Source organism: Rana temporaria, chromosome 6, assembly GCF_905171775.1.
Source record: "Rana temporaria chromosome 6, aRanTem1.1, whole genome shotgun sequence".
In the NCBI taxonomy this organism is placed as follows: domain Eukaryota; kingdom Metazoa; phylum Chordata; class Amphibia; order Anura; family Ranidae; genus Rana; species Rana temporaria.
Window position 1 is genome coordinate 51,244,838 of NC_053494.1, and position 15,224 is coordinate 51,260,061.

Here is a 15,224-nt window from a genome sequence, read left to right on the forward strand (position 1 = left end):
AAACCAGAAACTTATTTCAATGGTTCCTCTGTGTTATAAAGGTTGAGAAAGTAGATATTATTATAAATGTGGTATCGGCCTATCAGTTAAAGGCTTCTTCTAATGCAGGCCTGTCTAGATGAAGGTCGAAATAATCACCAGACCACGTTGCGTACAGTGGTCTACATTTTGTACCCCTACCCCACTGGGTTATGTAGCTTAGCTTGTTAATGAAAACAAGTAGATTCTGAGTCAGTCTTACTGCAATTCCAACTTTGTAAAGCTCACAATTTGCGGATGTTGATAGAAACAATTCTCAGAGGAGCCGAGACAATTTTGTGGTCCCTTTGGAGTCTACAATTGTGTGGCTTTTAGCAACTATTCTTTTCGTCACTCTTCTACTCTGGTCTATGATGTTTGACTAAAGACCACTGTTCTTATTTGTCAGTACAGTTAGCCAATGTTCAGTAACTGTAAATCCTCATACACACGATCGGATTTCCATCAAACAAATCCGTGGAATTTTGTGCGAAGGGCATTGGCCATGAACTTGGTATGCATGCAGACGGCAGAACTTTTACAGCCAACATACACAAAACGTTGTGTTTTTTCCACTCTTTAGCGACACCCTTTGGGCAACTTCTGCCAACGTTGTGTCATGGTTAGCATTGGTTCGGAGCATGCGTGTTTGTACTTTGAATTTTTTTCCGACAGACTCACGATAATCCAACAAGACACATTTGTTGTCGGAAAATATGAAAGCATGCTATAAAACATTTGTTGACGGAAATTCTGACAATTGTCCAATGGAGCATACCAACGGTCGGATTTTTCGACAAAATCCTGCCATCACACATTTGTTGACGGAATCGTATGTACGAGGCTTTAGACTGATCCCCCTTGATGCATCAAATGATTTTTCATTTTTTTGATAGATGAACCTGTAGACCATCTACCTCATATTAAACTCGTCTTTGCTTAACATTTCCATCTTGTGTAGTGTATATGAAAATTGTGTAATGTATATATATTACCATCTGGCAACCAAATTAACTTTAGTCTGAATAGGTGTCCTGGGAAAAATACCTATACCAGGCATATGCAATTAGCGGACCTCCAGCTGTTCCAGAACTACAAGTCCCATGAGGCATAAGAATACTCTTGACAGCCACAAGCATGACACCCAGAGGCAGAGGCATGATGGAACTTGTAGTTTTGCAACAGCTGGAGATCCGCTAATTGCTTATCCCTGACCTATACTATACTAGGCCACCTTACTGGAGGTCTTCAGGACAAGGTTCACCTTTAGAACATGTTACATCCATATTTAGGGTAACGCAACATATTTAAGCACCCATTCCCCCTCACCCACCTGAGCGCCCCCCCCCCTTACTGTGAGCGCAGACAGGATTTGTGGCCATGGCAGGCAACTTGCAGTTCTCGATGGACTATGAGTGTATGCTGATTAACATGCTTATAGTCCATTTACACTTTTCTCCAGCATTCCAACTGAAAGCCAATACTAAGGAATGGGCAGAAATCTGGACGCAGAGTGTGCAGGACCCTGACATTGCACCCATGACTCAACGTTTGTTGGTGCAATGCTTTGCATGCTCCTGTAGGAAGAAATAATAAATCCACATTTTTTTCCTGCAAAATTATATGTCTTTGTTATTTTTTTCCCCCAAAGATGGGCCTTTGAAGTGCACTTGTGCCAAGACTATGGACATTAAAATACAGTAGTTAAATATATTTTCAAAAAAATATCTCTTGGAATTTAAGAAGTTTTTGAAATTCTGCTGTCTGATAAAAGGTTAAGGCCACTGAGGTCTATGCCACCTCATGGACCTCCTTTATTCAGCTCTGTAAATACGATTTCTATACTCCCTGTACTCTCACAGGAGAAAGGCAGTTGCTGTGAAAGACTGCTCGCTCTGCACCTCCGCACATTCACACATAATACAAAGCCTTCTGTGATTGGGAAAGAGGAGAGGATGGGCAGTGCAGAGTTGGAGAACTGGAAATGTAGCCATAGCTATACTTCCGACGTGCAGTAAAAATGCAAATAATGCATAAAAGAGATAAATCCCCAAGGTGGCATACACCTTTTTTGGCCTTGACTCATTAAAAGCCAGCAGATTCTTTAAACCCCTGCAATTCCTGGAGTTCTTTAACAAACAGTAAAAAAAAAAAGAAAAAAAAACTTTAAACAAGCCCATAATGATCTCTTTAAATTAAGGCACTATGAAGAGATATATGAAACAGCAATTCATCTCTTTGTTTTCGGTGTCCTGACCTCAACCCGATAGAACACCTTTGGGATGAATTAGAGTGGAGACTATGAGCCAGGCCTTCTCGGCCAACCTGACCTGACAAATGCACTTCTGGAAGAATGGTCAAACATTCCCATAGACACATTCCTAAACCTTGTGGACAGCCTTCCAAAAAAATGTAAGTGGTTATAGCTGCAAAGGGTTGACCAACTCAATATTGAAACCTACGAACTAAGACTGGGATGAAATTAAAGCAATTGTAAAGGCTATTTTTTTTCCCCTATAATAAACATGTTATACTTACCTGCTCTGCTGCAGTGGATTTGCACAGAGCAGCCCAGATCTTCCTCTTCTCTGATATCTTTTTTGTGATCCTAGCTCCTCCCTCCTGTTCAGTGCCCCTACAGCAAGCAGCTTGCTATGGGGGCACCTGAGCCAAGTTACAGCTCCCCGTGTCCATTTAAAAATGGAGCCCTGCTCCCTCTCGTCCCTGATTGGCTAGCTGACTTTGATTGACAGCAGCGGGAGCCAAGCCAATAGTGCGGCTGCTTTGTCTCAGCCAATCATTACGGAGAATCTCGGATGGCTCGTGGATATCGCTGGACAGAGAGGGACTTCAGGTGAGTGTTAGGGGGGCTGATGCACACAGAAGGCTTTTTATCTGAATGCATAAGATAAAATAAAAAAAAGTCTGCCTTTACAACCCCCTTAAAGTGGAGGTTCACCCGTACATACAATTTTTTAGCCTTAGATTCCTGCTCATTTTGTCTAGGGGAATCGGCTAGTTTCTTTTTTAATCGAAGTTGTACTTACCGTTTTAGAGATGCATCTTCTCCGCCGCTTCCGGGTATGGGCTGCGGGACTGGGCGTTCCTATTTTGATTGACAGTCTTCCGAGGGGCTTCCGACGGTCGCATCCATCGCGTCACGATTTTCCGAAAGTAGCCGAACGTCGGTGCGCAGGCGCAGTATAGAGCCGCACCGACGTTCGGCTTCTTTTGGCTACTCGTGACGCGATGGTTGCGACCGTCGGAAGCCTCTCGGAAGACTGTCAATCAAGAAGGAACGCCCACTCCCGAAGACCCATACCCGGAAGCGGCGGAGAAGATCGCTCTCTACAACGGTAAGTACTGCTCGGATTTTAAAACAACTAGCCGATTCCCCTAGACAAAATGAGCATCAATCTACGGGTAAAAAATGTTTTATGGGTGAACTCCCGCTTTAAAGTTCATTTGTGTGTAAAGGCAGGTGTCCCAATACTTTTGACAATATAGTGTATATCAGACTTTTAAGATAAATGCTACAAAATAGAAGATATTTGATGGTTTCCTATATAGGATTCTAAACACTGCTCCAAATGTTCCCTGACATTCCAAAAACATCCCAAAATTTTCCTTAAAAGGTGGACGTGAATTGCAGAAGCGCATTTCTCTCCATGTAGTCCATTAGGACATGCCTCATTACAGAAACAATCTTTCACTACAGGGCTGTGCCTGCAGACACTGGTGGCTGTCGCCTCTGCTCAACTTGAGAGCCATCACTGGCACTATCTGTCAGATTAGATCAATTCTCTTTTCATCTTTAGAATTAAGCACCAAATGTAAAAAGCATCTACTTGTCTGTCTAACCAGGAAATAATGTAACCTACACAACGTGTTCATTATTCCCAAAGACATTTACAACTAGTTCTTAAAGTTTCTATCAGTGCGGTTTTAAGCTGGACTTGTTATACAGTATGCAACTATACTGACATCAAAATATACACAACTTCATCTTAAAAGGGTCCGTTATAATATAAAATATATACATATATATATATTAGGGCCGAAACAACTAATCGATTAATCGACAACTAATCGATTATGAGATTAATCGATTACCATTTTCATAATCGAGTAATCGGCCAGCAACATAATGGGGTTAAAAAAAACAAAAATTTGCCTTATAGTACAAAAACAGCAAATCGCTACGATAAATATTACTTTCACTGTCCAACAGTAAAAAATTAACCCCTTACAGTAGCAATTATTTGATCTTTTTGTACCAATTTTAGTTTTTTTTAACCTCCATTATGTTACTAAACATCTCAGGCTGGGTTCACACCTCTGTTTTTGGTGCTTTTTGCAGAAACACAATACAGTTCATTCACATGGTTTCCTATGGGACACGTTCACATCCATGATTTTTTTCAGCTGCTGCCCATTTGGAAAGGGCAAGGACTTTTTTTTTTTTAACGCAAAATGGTGCTATTTTGTTTTGTTTTTTGCTTCAATATACTTCAATAGAGAAGCTGCAGAAAAACATGTAATGTGTTTTTGCTGCGATTTTTGTTTTTTAATCTGCCCAAGAACAAATAGGCCAGAAAAAAAGAAAAATTGCAAATCACTGCAAAATTCCTTTTTTTTTTCTTTTTTTAATGTTCTTAACCGATTAATCGAAACAATAATCGGCCAACTAATCGATTATGAAAATAATCGTTAGTTGCAGCCCTAATTATATATATATATATATATATATATATATATATATATATATATATATATATATATACACATACATACACACACACACACACACACACACACACACACACACACACACACACATATATATATATATATATATATATATATATATATATATATATATATATATATATATATATACACACACACATACACACATACACATACACATACATACACACACACACATCATATACATATACATACATACACACATACACACACACGTACACTTTATACTTGCCACTACCTGCTTGTCGCAAGGGTGATATGCAAATTGAATTGGGGGCGTCATTAACTTTCTGACACTCCTATTGGTTTGCATATGGCAGTGTGAACTGCCTGCGAGTCGGGTGCGATGTGGGAACCCGCAGTGGATTTGCAGGGTTCTCACATTGCACCAGTGTGAACCGGGCCTCAGACTCTTCCGTATTAAATTACAATTAGATAAAAGGTTTGTCTGCAAGTGACCAGCCTCTGCTATGCGCTCTCCTTTGAAATCTCTTCAGCACTCTGTAAATCCTGTGCCAAGTTTGTTTAAAAGAATAGCAAATATATAATTAAATCAACTGGTGCAGCTGTCATCGTTTTATTTGCTTTAAGGCAGGGATCCTCAAACTACGGCCCTCCAGCTGTTGCGGAACTACACATCCCATGAGGCATTGTAAAACTCTGAAATTCACAGACATGACTAGGCATGATGGGAATTGTAGTTCCTGAACAACTGGAGGGCCATAGTTTGAAGACCCATGCTTTAAGGTCATCACAGTGGGCAAGGGGACATTACTACTGAGAGGAAAAGATTTAATCTCCAAATACAGAAAGGCTTCTTCACAGTTAGGGCCCTTTCACACGGAGCGGATCAGTAATGATCCGTCCGTGTGTCCGTAAAATCCCCGCTGAGCTGGCAGCTGACAGGGCGGTCCCCGCACACTGTGCAGGGACCGCCCTGTGTTTCCTCCGCTCTCCCCTATGGGGGATCGGACGAACACGGACCATATGTCCGTGTTCATCCGATCCGATCCGGCAGACGGAAGAAAAATAGGATTTCTTCCGTCTGCAAATGCGGATCCTTGCAGAGGCGGACAAATTACGGGTGTCAGCGGATGTTCATCTGCTGACACCCGTAATCACATAGGGACCAATGTATGTCCCGTTTTCATCCGCAAACGGGCGGATGAAAATGCGGACATACGGTCCGTACGTGTGAAAGGGCCCTAAGAGCTGTGAAAATGTGGAATAGACTCCCTCAAGAGCTGGTTCTGGCAAGCTCAGTAGATTGTTTTAAGAAAGGCCTGGATTCTTTCCTAGATTCACACAATTTAACCGGATACTATTATTTAGGTAAAGTTGATCCAGGGAATATCCAACTGCCTCTTGGCGGATCGGGAAGAAGCAAAGCGTGGTGACGTACAACACGTACGACGGGACTATAAAGGGGAAGCTCCATTCGAATGGCGCCACCCTTTGGGCTGATTATGCAAATTTACCTTTTTATAACTTGCTTCTGAGCATGCACGTTTTTTCCCCCCATCAAAGCCTACACACGACCATTTTTCACAACGAGAAAAACGACGACGTGAAAAACGATGAGAAAAAATAGAGCAGGTTCTAAATTTTTAATGGCCATTTTTCTCGTCGAGAAAAATGCTCTGGCGCCTACACACGACCGACACTGGGGTATCTTTATAACAGCACCAGGTGGGTGAACCCAGGTCTGGTGAGTGAATGAACCAGCCAGTGCCCATCAAAAAAAAAAAAAAAATTCCACTTTGTGTGGAATAACTCATATGTTGTAGCTCAACAATTTTACACAAGAAAAAACAAAACTAGAGAATGTAAAAATGACTGTATTTATGTATACTCAAATCTCAGTTTATCTAGATATGACGCTTGCTAATGCACATCAATTTTCCTAACTGCTCTCTTTCTTTAGACACCCTGCTGTTTCTGGGAACAATGTTGGCCTTCTATATGATGAACACTACCAATAAACATGTGCCGTTTTCTTATAAAAAGGGACCCTGAATATGCTTTGATATTATACAGAAAGGCAGAATCCACCAAGTAATCTTTTATCAGGATCTGAATGATGTAAAACACGAGAATAACGCGGTTTGACCTTTTCGGATTGAGCTGCACAAAGCACCAGGTTAGGTGTTAAGAACAATGATTGCATTTTCCACGTGATGTTTTTCTAATGCTAGTAGACACTGCTAGATATTAAATAAAGTCAAATATAAACTGCATTTCTGCTTAGTAAGTGCAAATGAACGTTACTTCTCGAGGCCAGTTCACGCTTGCCCGCAAACCGTCCTTGCGTGCAATCCAGCTCGCCACAAAGGCATATATAGATTATTAAACACCGGGAACTCCAAAAACCAATGCAATTCCCTTATTTCATAAAAACAGGTTACAGCAAGTGGGTAACGTGTTTCACACATACCAACACTTCACAGGACTTCCTTATAATGCAGTATAAAAAAAAAATGGAACAACAAAAGATAAAAAAAAAAAAAAGGCTAAGTGTAAAGCCCCTTGCCCTAGCTGCTAAATCAAATCTAAACTATTATGGGTTCACACTTCACTCCTTGAGGTATAGACTGGATAAGGTCAACTGTGCTTGCTTACTTTTGGCATCTGAGGTTCTAAATGTCAAGGAAAATGGCACAACATATTAACGTCAGCACTGTCCACTGGAGGTGACTTGATGATCCACCCCCAGAGAGCACCACATACTACTCAGGGCTCACAGGAAGTGGATTTATCGACTCTGGCTGTCATTTAGCCTGGAAAAGGGATGTACAGGATAGCAAACCTGTGAGATTGCAAAGTGTCGTGGAGAAGATTTGCAGTTTGGGATGCTTTTTTTTATTTTAATTAAAAAAAAAAGCATTTTTTTTATCATCACTTTAAAGTGATGCTAAAGTTAAAAGTTTACCTTAATACATTCCTTGCATTAACCACTTAAGCCCCGGACCTTTAGGCAGCTAAATGCCCAAGCCAGGTTTCGCGATTCGGCACTGCGTCGCTTTAACAGACAATTGCGCGGTCGTGCAAAGTGGCTCCCAAACAAAATTGGCGTCCTTTTTTCCCCACAAATAGAGCTTTCTTTTGGTGGTATTTGATCACCTCTGCGGTTTTTATTTTTTGCGCTATAAACAAAAATAGAGCGACAATTTTGAAAAAAAATTCAATATTTTTTACTTTTTGCTGTAATAAATATCCCCCAAAAACATGTATACATTTTTTTTTTCCTCAGTTTAGGCCGATACGTATTCTTCTACCCATTTTTGGTAAAAAAAAATTGCAATAAGCGTTTATCGATTGGTTTGCGCAAAATGTATAGCGTTTACAAAATAGGGGATATTTATTGCATTTTTATTATTTTTTTTTACTACTAATGGCGGCGATCAGCGATTTTTTTCGTGACTGCGACATTATGGCGGACACTTCGGACAATTTTGACACATTTTTGGGACCATTGTCATTTTCACAGCAAAAAATGCATTTAAATTGCATTCTTTATTGTGAAAATGACAGTTGCCGTTTGGGAGTTAAACACAGTGGGCGCTGAACGTGTTAGGCTTCACCTAGTGTGTGTTTACAACAGTAGGGGGGTGTGGCTGTAGGTCTGATGTCATCGATTGCGTCTCCCCTATAAAGGGGATGACACGATCGATGCGCCGCCACAGTGAAGCACAGGGAAGCTGTGTTTACATACGGCTTCTCCCCGTTCTTCAGCTCCCGGGAGCGATCGCGATGGAGCAGCTATAAACGAATAGCCGCGCCGTCGCCCCGGATCGCTCCCCGAGGTAAGCCACCCGCAGCGGGGGGGGGGGGTCCCGATCGGACCCCCGACCCACGGAAAGGCAAGGACATACATACATACATACATATATACCCTTCTGCCTGTCCGTGCCATTTTGCGGACGTAAATAGGCGTGCGGCGGGCGTTAAGTGGTTAAAAGACCTTCTAAAAAAAAAAAATGACTCCCCAGTTCAAAGAAATTGTGAACAGCACCACGGACGTTCGTGTGTTTTATTGTCAATGGACCATTTCTGCAGTGAAACACATGGGAACATATGCATAAGCTATAAAGAATATTTTACTAATCTATGTGTATAGTTTGCAAATAAAGCATTTAGAAGAGAAAAAAAAATCATAAAAATCATGTTCCCTGATGAAAAAAGGTTAACAATCCCGCTTTCAGAGCAAATATGACAGTATTAATTCTCAAAAAAAAGAAGAAAAAAAAAAACATTTATTTGCAATATGCTTTAGTTGCCAGAAAATGCAGCTGTGTTCTAAATCAAACAGATTCCCTAAAGAGTCATTTATTGCCTCAGTGAAATGAGCTGTAATGCTGACTTTGTGCAAACATTGGAAGTAAGGAGGAGGAAAAGTATTATGAAAATAACTCGTAGAAATAAAAGAGGGGTCTGACCTGTACAAGGGCTTCTTTCATTGCAGTCCAATTAGACACTCGCCAAGAACACTCCAGCACAAGGTAGGGATTGATGTGGCCCTTTGATTGTCCGTAGTCCGTCAAGGACTCCCACTGGTTCAGCTCTTTAGAAGATCTAGAAAAACGGCATGCAATTGGAACGGATGCTTCCATGTGAACACAACAAGAAAATCACCCACAGTGCAATTATAATACCGTATTCACAATGCTGAAAACGTAGGAATAGATTTTTCAACGTGTCTTACTTAATAATGGTTTTCATAGTTCTACAGCCACCAATCATAGCCAAGCCTACACTGAAATTGTACAGTTCAGAATCAAAGTTTAAACATAAAATTTATGTCTCAAAAGTGATTTCTCTGATGAATCCCTTTACGATTGTTTGGGGCATCCAGAAAAAACCTTGTCTGGAGAAGGAAAGGTGATTGCCACCATCAGTACTGTATTATGCATCCCGAGACCATTTAAGTGTGTGGTTGCTTCTTAGCCAAGGGAGTGGGCTTACTCACAATTTTGCCCAAGAACACAGCCAGTAAGAATGGTACAAAAACATCCTCCGAGAGCAACTTCTCTGAACCATCCAAGAACAGTTTGGTGAGAAAGAATGTTGGGTCCATGGCCTGGAAACTCCCCAGACCTTCATCCCATTGAGAACTTGTGGTCAATCCTCAAGAGGCGGGTGAAACAAAAACCCCAAAAAAATAATTCTGACAAACTCCAAGCATTGATTATGCAAGAATGGGCTGCCATCAGTCAGGTTGTGACCCAGAAGTTGACCGACAGCATGCCAGGGCGAATTGCAGCGTTCTTGAAAAAGAAGGGTCAACACTGAAAATACTGACTCTTTCCATAAACTTTCCATAAACTGCTATGGGTTTAGCATGCAACATGTCACATATTACACCCTGAATATGGGTTTAGCATGCAACATGTCACATATTACACCCTGAATATGGGTTTAGCACGCAACATGCTACATATTACACCCTGAATATGGGTTTAGCATGTTACATATTACACCCTGAATATGGGTTTAGCATTGAACATGCTACATATTACACCCTGAATATGGGTTTAGCACGCAACATGCTACATATTACACCCTGAATATGGGTTTAGCATTGAACATGCTACATATTACACCCTGAATATGGGTTTAGCATTGAACATGTTACATATTACACCCTGAATATGGGTTTAGCATGTAACATGTTACATATTACACCCTGAATATGGGTTTAGCATTGAACATGTTACATATTACACCCTGAATATGGGTTTAGCACGCAACATGCTACATATTACACCCTGAATATGGGTTTAGCATTGAACATGCTACATATTACACCCTGAATATGGGTTTAGCATTGAACATGTTACATATTACACCCTGAATATGGGTTTAGCATGTAACATGTTACATATTACACCCTGAATATGGGTTTAGCATTGAACATGTTACATATTACACCCTGAATATGGGTTTAGCATGCAACATGTCACATATTACACCCTGAATATGGGTTTAGCACGTAACATGCTACATATTACACCCTGAATATGGGTTTAGCACGTAACATGCTACATATTACACCCTGAATATGGGTTTAGCATGTTACATATTACACCCTGAATATGGGTTTAGCATGTAACATGTTACATATTATACCCTGAATATAGGTTTAGCACGTAACATGCTACATATTACACCCTGAATATGGGTTTAGCATTGAACATGTTACATATTACACCCTGAATATGGGTTTAACATGTTACATATTACACCCTGAATATGGGTTTAGCATGTAACATGTTACATATTACACCCTGAATATGGGTTTAGCGTGTAACATGTTACACCCTGAATATGGGTTTAGCATGCAACATGTTACACCCTGAATATGGGTTTAGCATTGAACATGTTACATATTACACCCTGAATATGGGTTTAGCATTGAACAGGTTACATATTACACCCTGAATATGGGTTTAGCATGTAACATGTTACAAAAATGGCGAACTTTTCCTTTACCTATTTTTTAAAACAATTACTTATTATTTCCTGTCCTAAAAGGCACCTACCAACTAAATCCCGTACCACAGTTATAAAAGGCAAACAAGTAGTAATGCTGGATTAAGCAGAAAGCCAATCACAGGGAGAATGAATTGAAGACTGATGGAACACCCATTGCCATTAGGCTACTGTAAGGACGCAATTAATTTGCAATAGATCGGACTTTACAGGATGGCTGTAGGTAAGGAATAATGAGAAGATGGTGTGTATTAAATCTTCCTACAATGCAGAGAACTTGCTACTTTACAACAGTAGAGAAAACAATTGTACAGGTTGAACCAAGAGCCCAGAAATAAAAATATCTACAGACTAGTGGTTTTGGTGCCAGAAACCTGTGTACGGGAAACATGTACACTTTACAGAGAAAAGTCAAATTCTAAATAGAACACAACCTTTTTTTTTTTTTGTAGATATTGCCTCTTCAATTACTTTTTATTTTCCTTCAACAATAACAAAGTTACCAGAAAGGTGAAGAAAAGAACAAACGCAATTCACACTTACCGGATCCAGTGGTCCTCCCACAACTGATATTCTGGAAAAACAGCTGGAGATGCATTGCTCCTTTCATGTTCCTTTTTGGCTTTTTCCATTGCTTTCTCATAGGATTCTTGGGCCTGAAAGAACAAAAGCTCAAATAAATCAATAGCTTTTCATCTACAGGATCTGTATGTAACGCGTTCTGAGCCTGAAGACAGATCAATATGCGCACACATCCACCGACACGTGAAGTACAGACTGGATGAGACCAACACGTTGCTCAAAATATCTCTGCCTGTGGCCCTACACAATGTTTAAAAAACAAAACAAAAAAACACAGTACCCTTCAAGGCAAATAAAAACGCATGTGGCAATATGTTCCTAAATCAGGAACGTTTCATAATCAAATACACTTGAAATTAAACAATGGTCTGAAATCATGATTTTTTTTTTTTTTTATAAAAATGGTGACTACCCATGCCTAGGTGATGGGGGCAGAGGTCGCGAGGGAAAAAAACAAACAATGGTCTTAATTCAGATATGGGCACACCAGGAGTTGGAGCTCAGTCTGAGCTTAAAGCGGGGTTCCAACCACAATTAGCATTTTTTAAATGTATTTCCTTTCATCATGCGTTTTTATAATATAAATCCGGTCACTTACTATTTTACAATCCGCCGCCGCTCCGCAGTTATTCAAAAAAGATAGGGCCGGATTCAGATACCTGAGCGTATCTGTCCGGCCCGAGTAACATATCTTCAATACGTTACGCCGCTCTAACTTTGGGCGCAAGTCCTTTATTCAGAAAGAACTTGCGCCCTTAGTTACGGCAGCGTAACGTATGTGTTGCAACGTAAGGCCGCGTAATTCAAATGGGGATGTTGGGGGCGTGTATTATTTAAATCTAACTTGACCCCACTTTTTTGACGTATTATTTGAACGGCGCATGCGCTGTCCGTAAAATTTTGACGTGAACCTAAATTACGTCCAGCCGTATGCGAACGACTTACGCAAACAACGTAAATTTTCAAAACTCGGCGCGGGAACGACGGCCATACTTCATTAGCTACCCATCATATAGCAGGGGTAACTATACGCCGGAAAAAGCTGAATGCAAACGACGTAAAAAAAAAGCGCCGGGCGGTCGTTCGTTTCTGAATCGGTGTAAATCCTCATTTGCATATTCCTCGCGTAAAAATACGGAAGCGCCACCTAGCGGCCAGCCTGGAATTGCAGCCTAAGATCCAACGGTGTAAAACGCTTACACCTGTCGGATCTTAGGGATATCTATGCGTAACTGATTCTATGAATCAGTCGCATAGATACGACCGGCGGAACTCAGAGATACGACGGCGTATCAGGAGATACGCCGTCGTATCTCTTTCTAAATCCGGCCCATAGTTTATAAAACTATGTCCAAACTGTTGTCATTTTGCTTGTGGGCATTGTGAAGCCCACAAGCACTTCCTGGAAGTCTTGGATGGGGAGTGATAATTGGGTAGCGCACTGCTTGGGAAATGATGACACACATTTCCCAGGAGCATTAGAGGGAGATGATGTCAGGATCCTAGGTGATTCCAAAGGCAGATTGTGTGGGACTGCATAGCAACAGGCATTTCCAGATGAGTAAAACATTTTTTTTTCTTTTTTAGGTATAATGAGCACAATAAATGACAAAAAAAATAAAAATTGAGATGGAAACTCCACTTTAAACAAACAAAAAAAAAAAAATTGTTGTTCAAAGACCAAGTTATTTCATAAAAAAGTACACCCCTAAAAGTAACTTAAAGTGACCTTATTATAAGGGTAATATGGGAGATCTATTGCTGACCCCCACGGACTTTAACATTTTCTGGGTCATTGCAACAGATATGCAGATGAGGAAATTCAGAAAAGACAGTACTTGGATTAGGTCAGCATGACGGCCGGTCAAACAGCATTTACAAAATGATGCCTCAGCAATGGTGCATTTATCTAGAGAGGGGTGTACAAAAACGGCCTGCAGAGCAATGGTGATTTTTTTGTTTATTTTACGACAGGTCCTCTAACTATCAGTACCTAAAAATAATTGCCAAGAAAAAATGCGATGAAAACTGCCACTACCACAGGAGTCATTCTAGTTTTGAGGCAATAAAGCTGACCTTTTACTCTATGTTTTATAAAAATACACAAAACTATTATAAAAGGCCAAATGCCAATGGCAAAACAATTAGTCCCAGGATGTAAAGCTGAAATTACCCAACCTCACTGTGAATGATGCCAAGGTCCCCGAGTCTGGGACATTGCCTTCCATCTAAATGCTTCTGAAACAGGGATTCGGAATTGTGATGAATGCACTTTAAAGTTTTCTGACAAACAGAATCATACAGAGCTTGAAACTCAACTGGCTCTTAAACCTACCGAACCTTCAGTATTTTGCAGCATGTTCCCTGGGGTATCTTAATTGGCACAACAGAGATACCTACCATTGGATGTCACTGCCTTTTGACCTAGCCAGTGTCACGCCTGCACATCGCAGTGCCTCAATTGACAGTGGGGAGTTCGGTCCATCTAATAGTATTGCTTATGGCAAGGTAAGGAAATGTAACCTCAGCTTGGCAGGTTCCCTTTAGGATCTTTTACACATGAGCTTCAAAAGGAGGGTGCTGAAGGGATGTCTGAAATCATGTGTAATCATGAGCAGTTAGCTAAGCACTGGCTGTTTCGAGTGTTGAGAACCATTTTAAGTCAAGGCCAAGCCTGAGACCACCAGCCCATTCATTTTCACTGTTCTCTAATGGGCTATCCCACCAACAAAGAATTGGACACTCAGGTTAAATACCTGCAATACGCATTTTCACAATTAGTTTCCATATTTATAGGGTAAGAAATGGTCAATGTAACCTACTACTCTAAGGCCTCGTACACACGATAGGATAGCCAGAGGACAACGGTCTGAAGGACCGTTGTCCTAGGTTAACCGATGAAGCCGACTGATGGTCCGTCACGCCTACACACCATAGGTTAAAAAAAAAATCGTGTCAGAACGCGGTGACGTAAAACACAACGACGTGCTGAAAAAAACGAAGTTCAATGCTTCCAAGGATGCGTCGACTTGATTCTGAGCATGCGCAGATTTTTAACCGATGCTATTGCATACCAACGATCGGTTTTGACCTATCGGTTAGGCGTCCATCGGTTAAATTTTAAAGCAAGTTCCTATTTTTTCAACCGAAGGTTAACTAACCTATGGGGCCCACACACGATCGGTTTTGACCGATGAAAAATGGTCCTTCAGACCATGGTCCTCTGACTATCCTATCGTGTGTACGAGGCCTAAAAGTACCATGCTGATCAGTTTCTGATTTACACATCCTCTATGGTTCCCTGCTTGGTTGCTGGTCATTAGGGATGAGAACAGACGCTAGAGCTGCACGATTCTGGTCAAAAT

The 15,224-nt window shown here is 40.8% G+C and overlaps 1 protein-coding gene across 3 annotated transcripts in view; it reads right to left on the bottom strand.

Moving 5' to 3' along the window:
- Window positions 1–15,224, bottom strand: part of LOC120943465 (transformation/transcription domain associated protein) — a 263,678-nt gene that overhangs the window by 79,695 nt on the left and 168,759 nt on the right. For all 3 annotated transcript variants that reach the window (XM_040356782.1, XM_040356783.1, XM_040356780.1), the window contains 2 exons: window positions 11,821–11,933; window positions 9,225–9,360 (listed from right to left, as the gene is read on the bottom strand). In XM_040356782.1, the coding sequence (XP_040212716.1) occupies window positions 9,225–9,360; window positions 11,821–11,933 (249 nt within the window). The remainder of the gene's footprint in view (window positions 1–9,224; window positions 9,361–11,820; window positions 11,934–15,224) is intronic.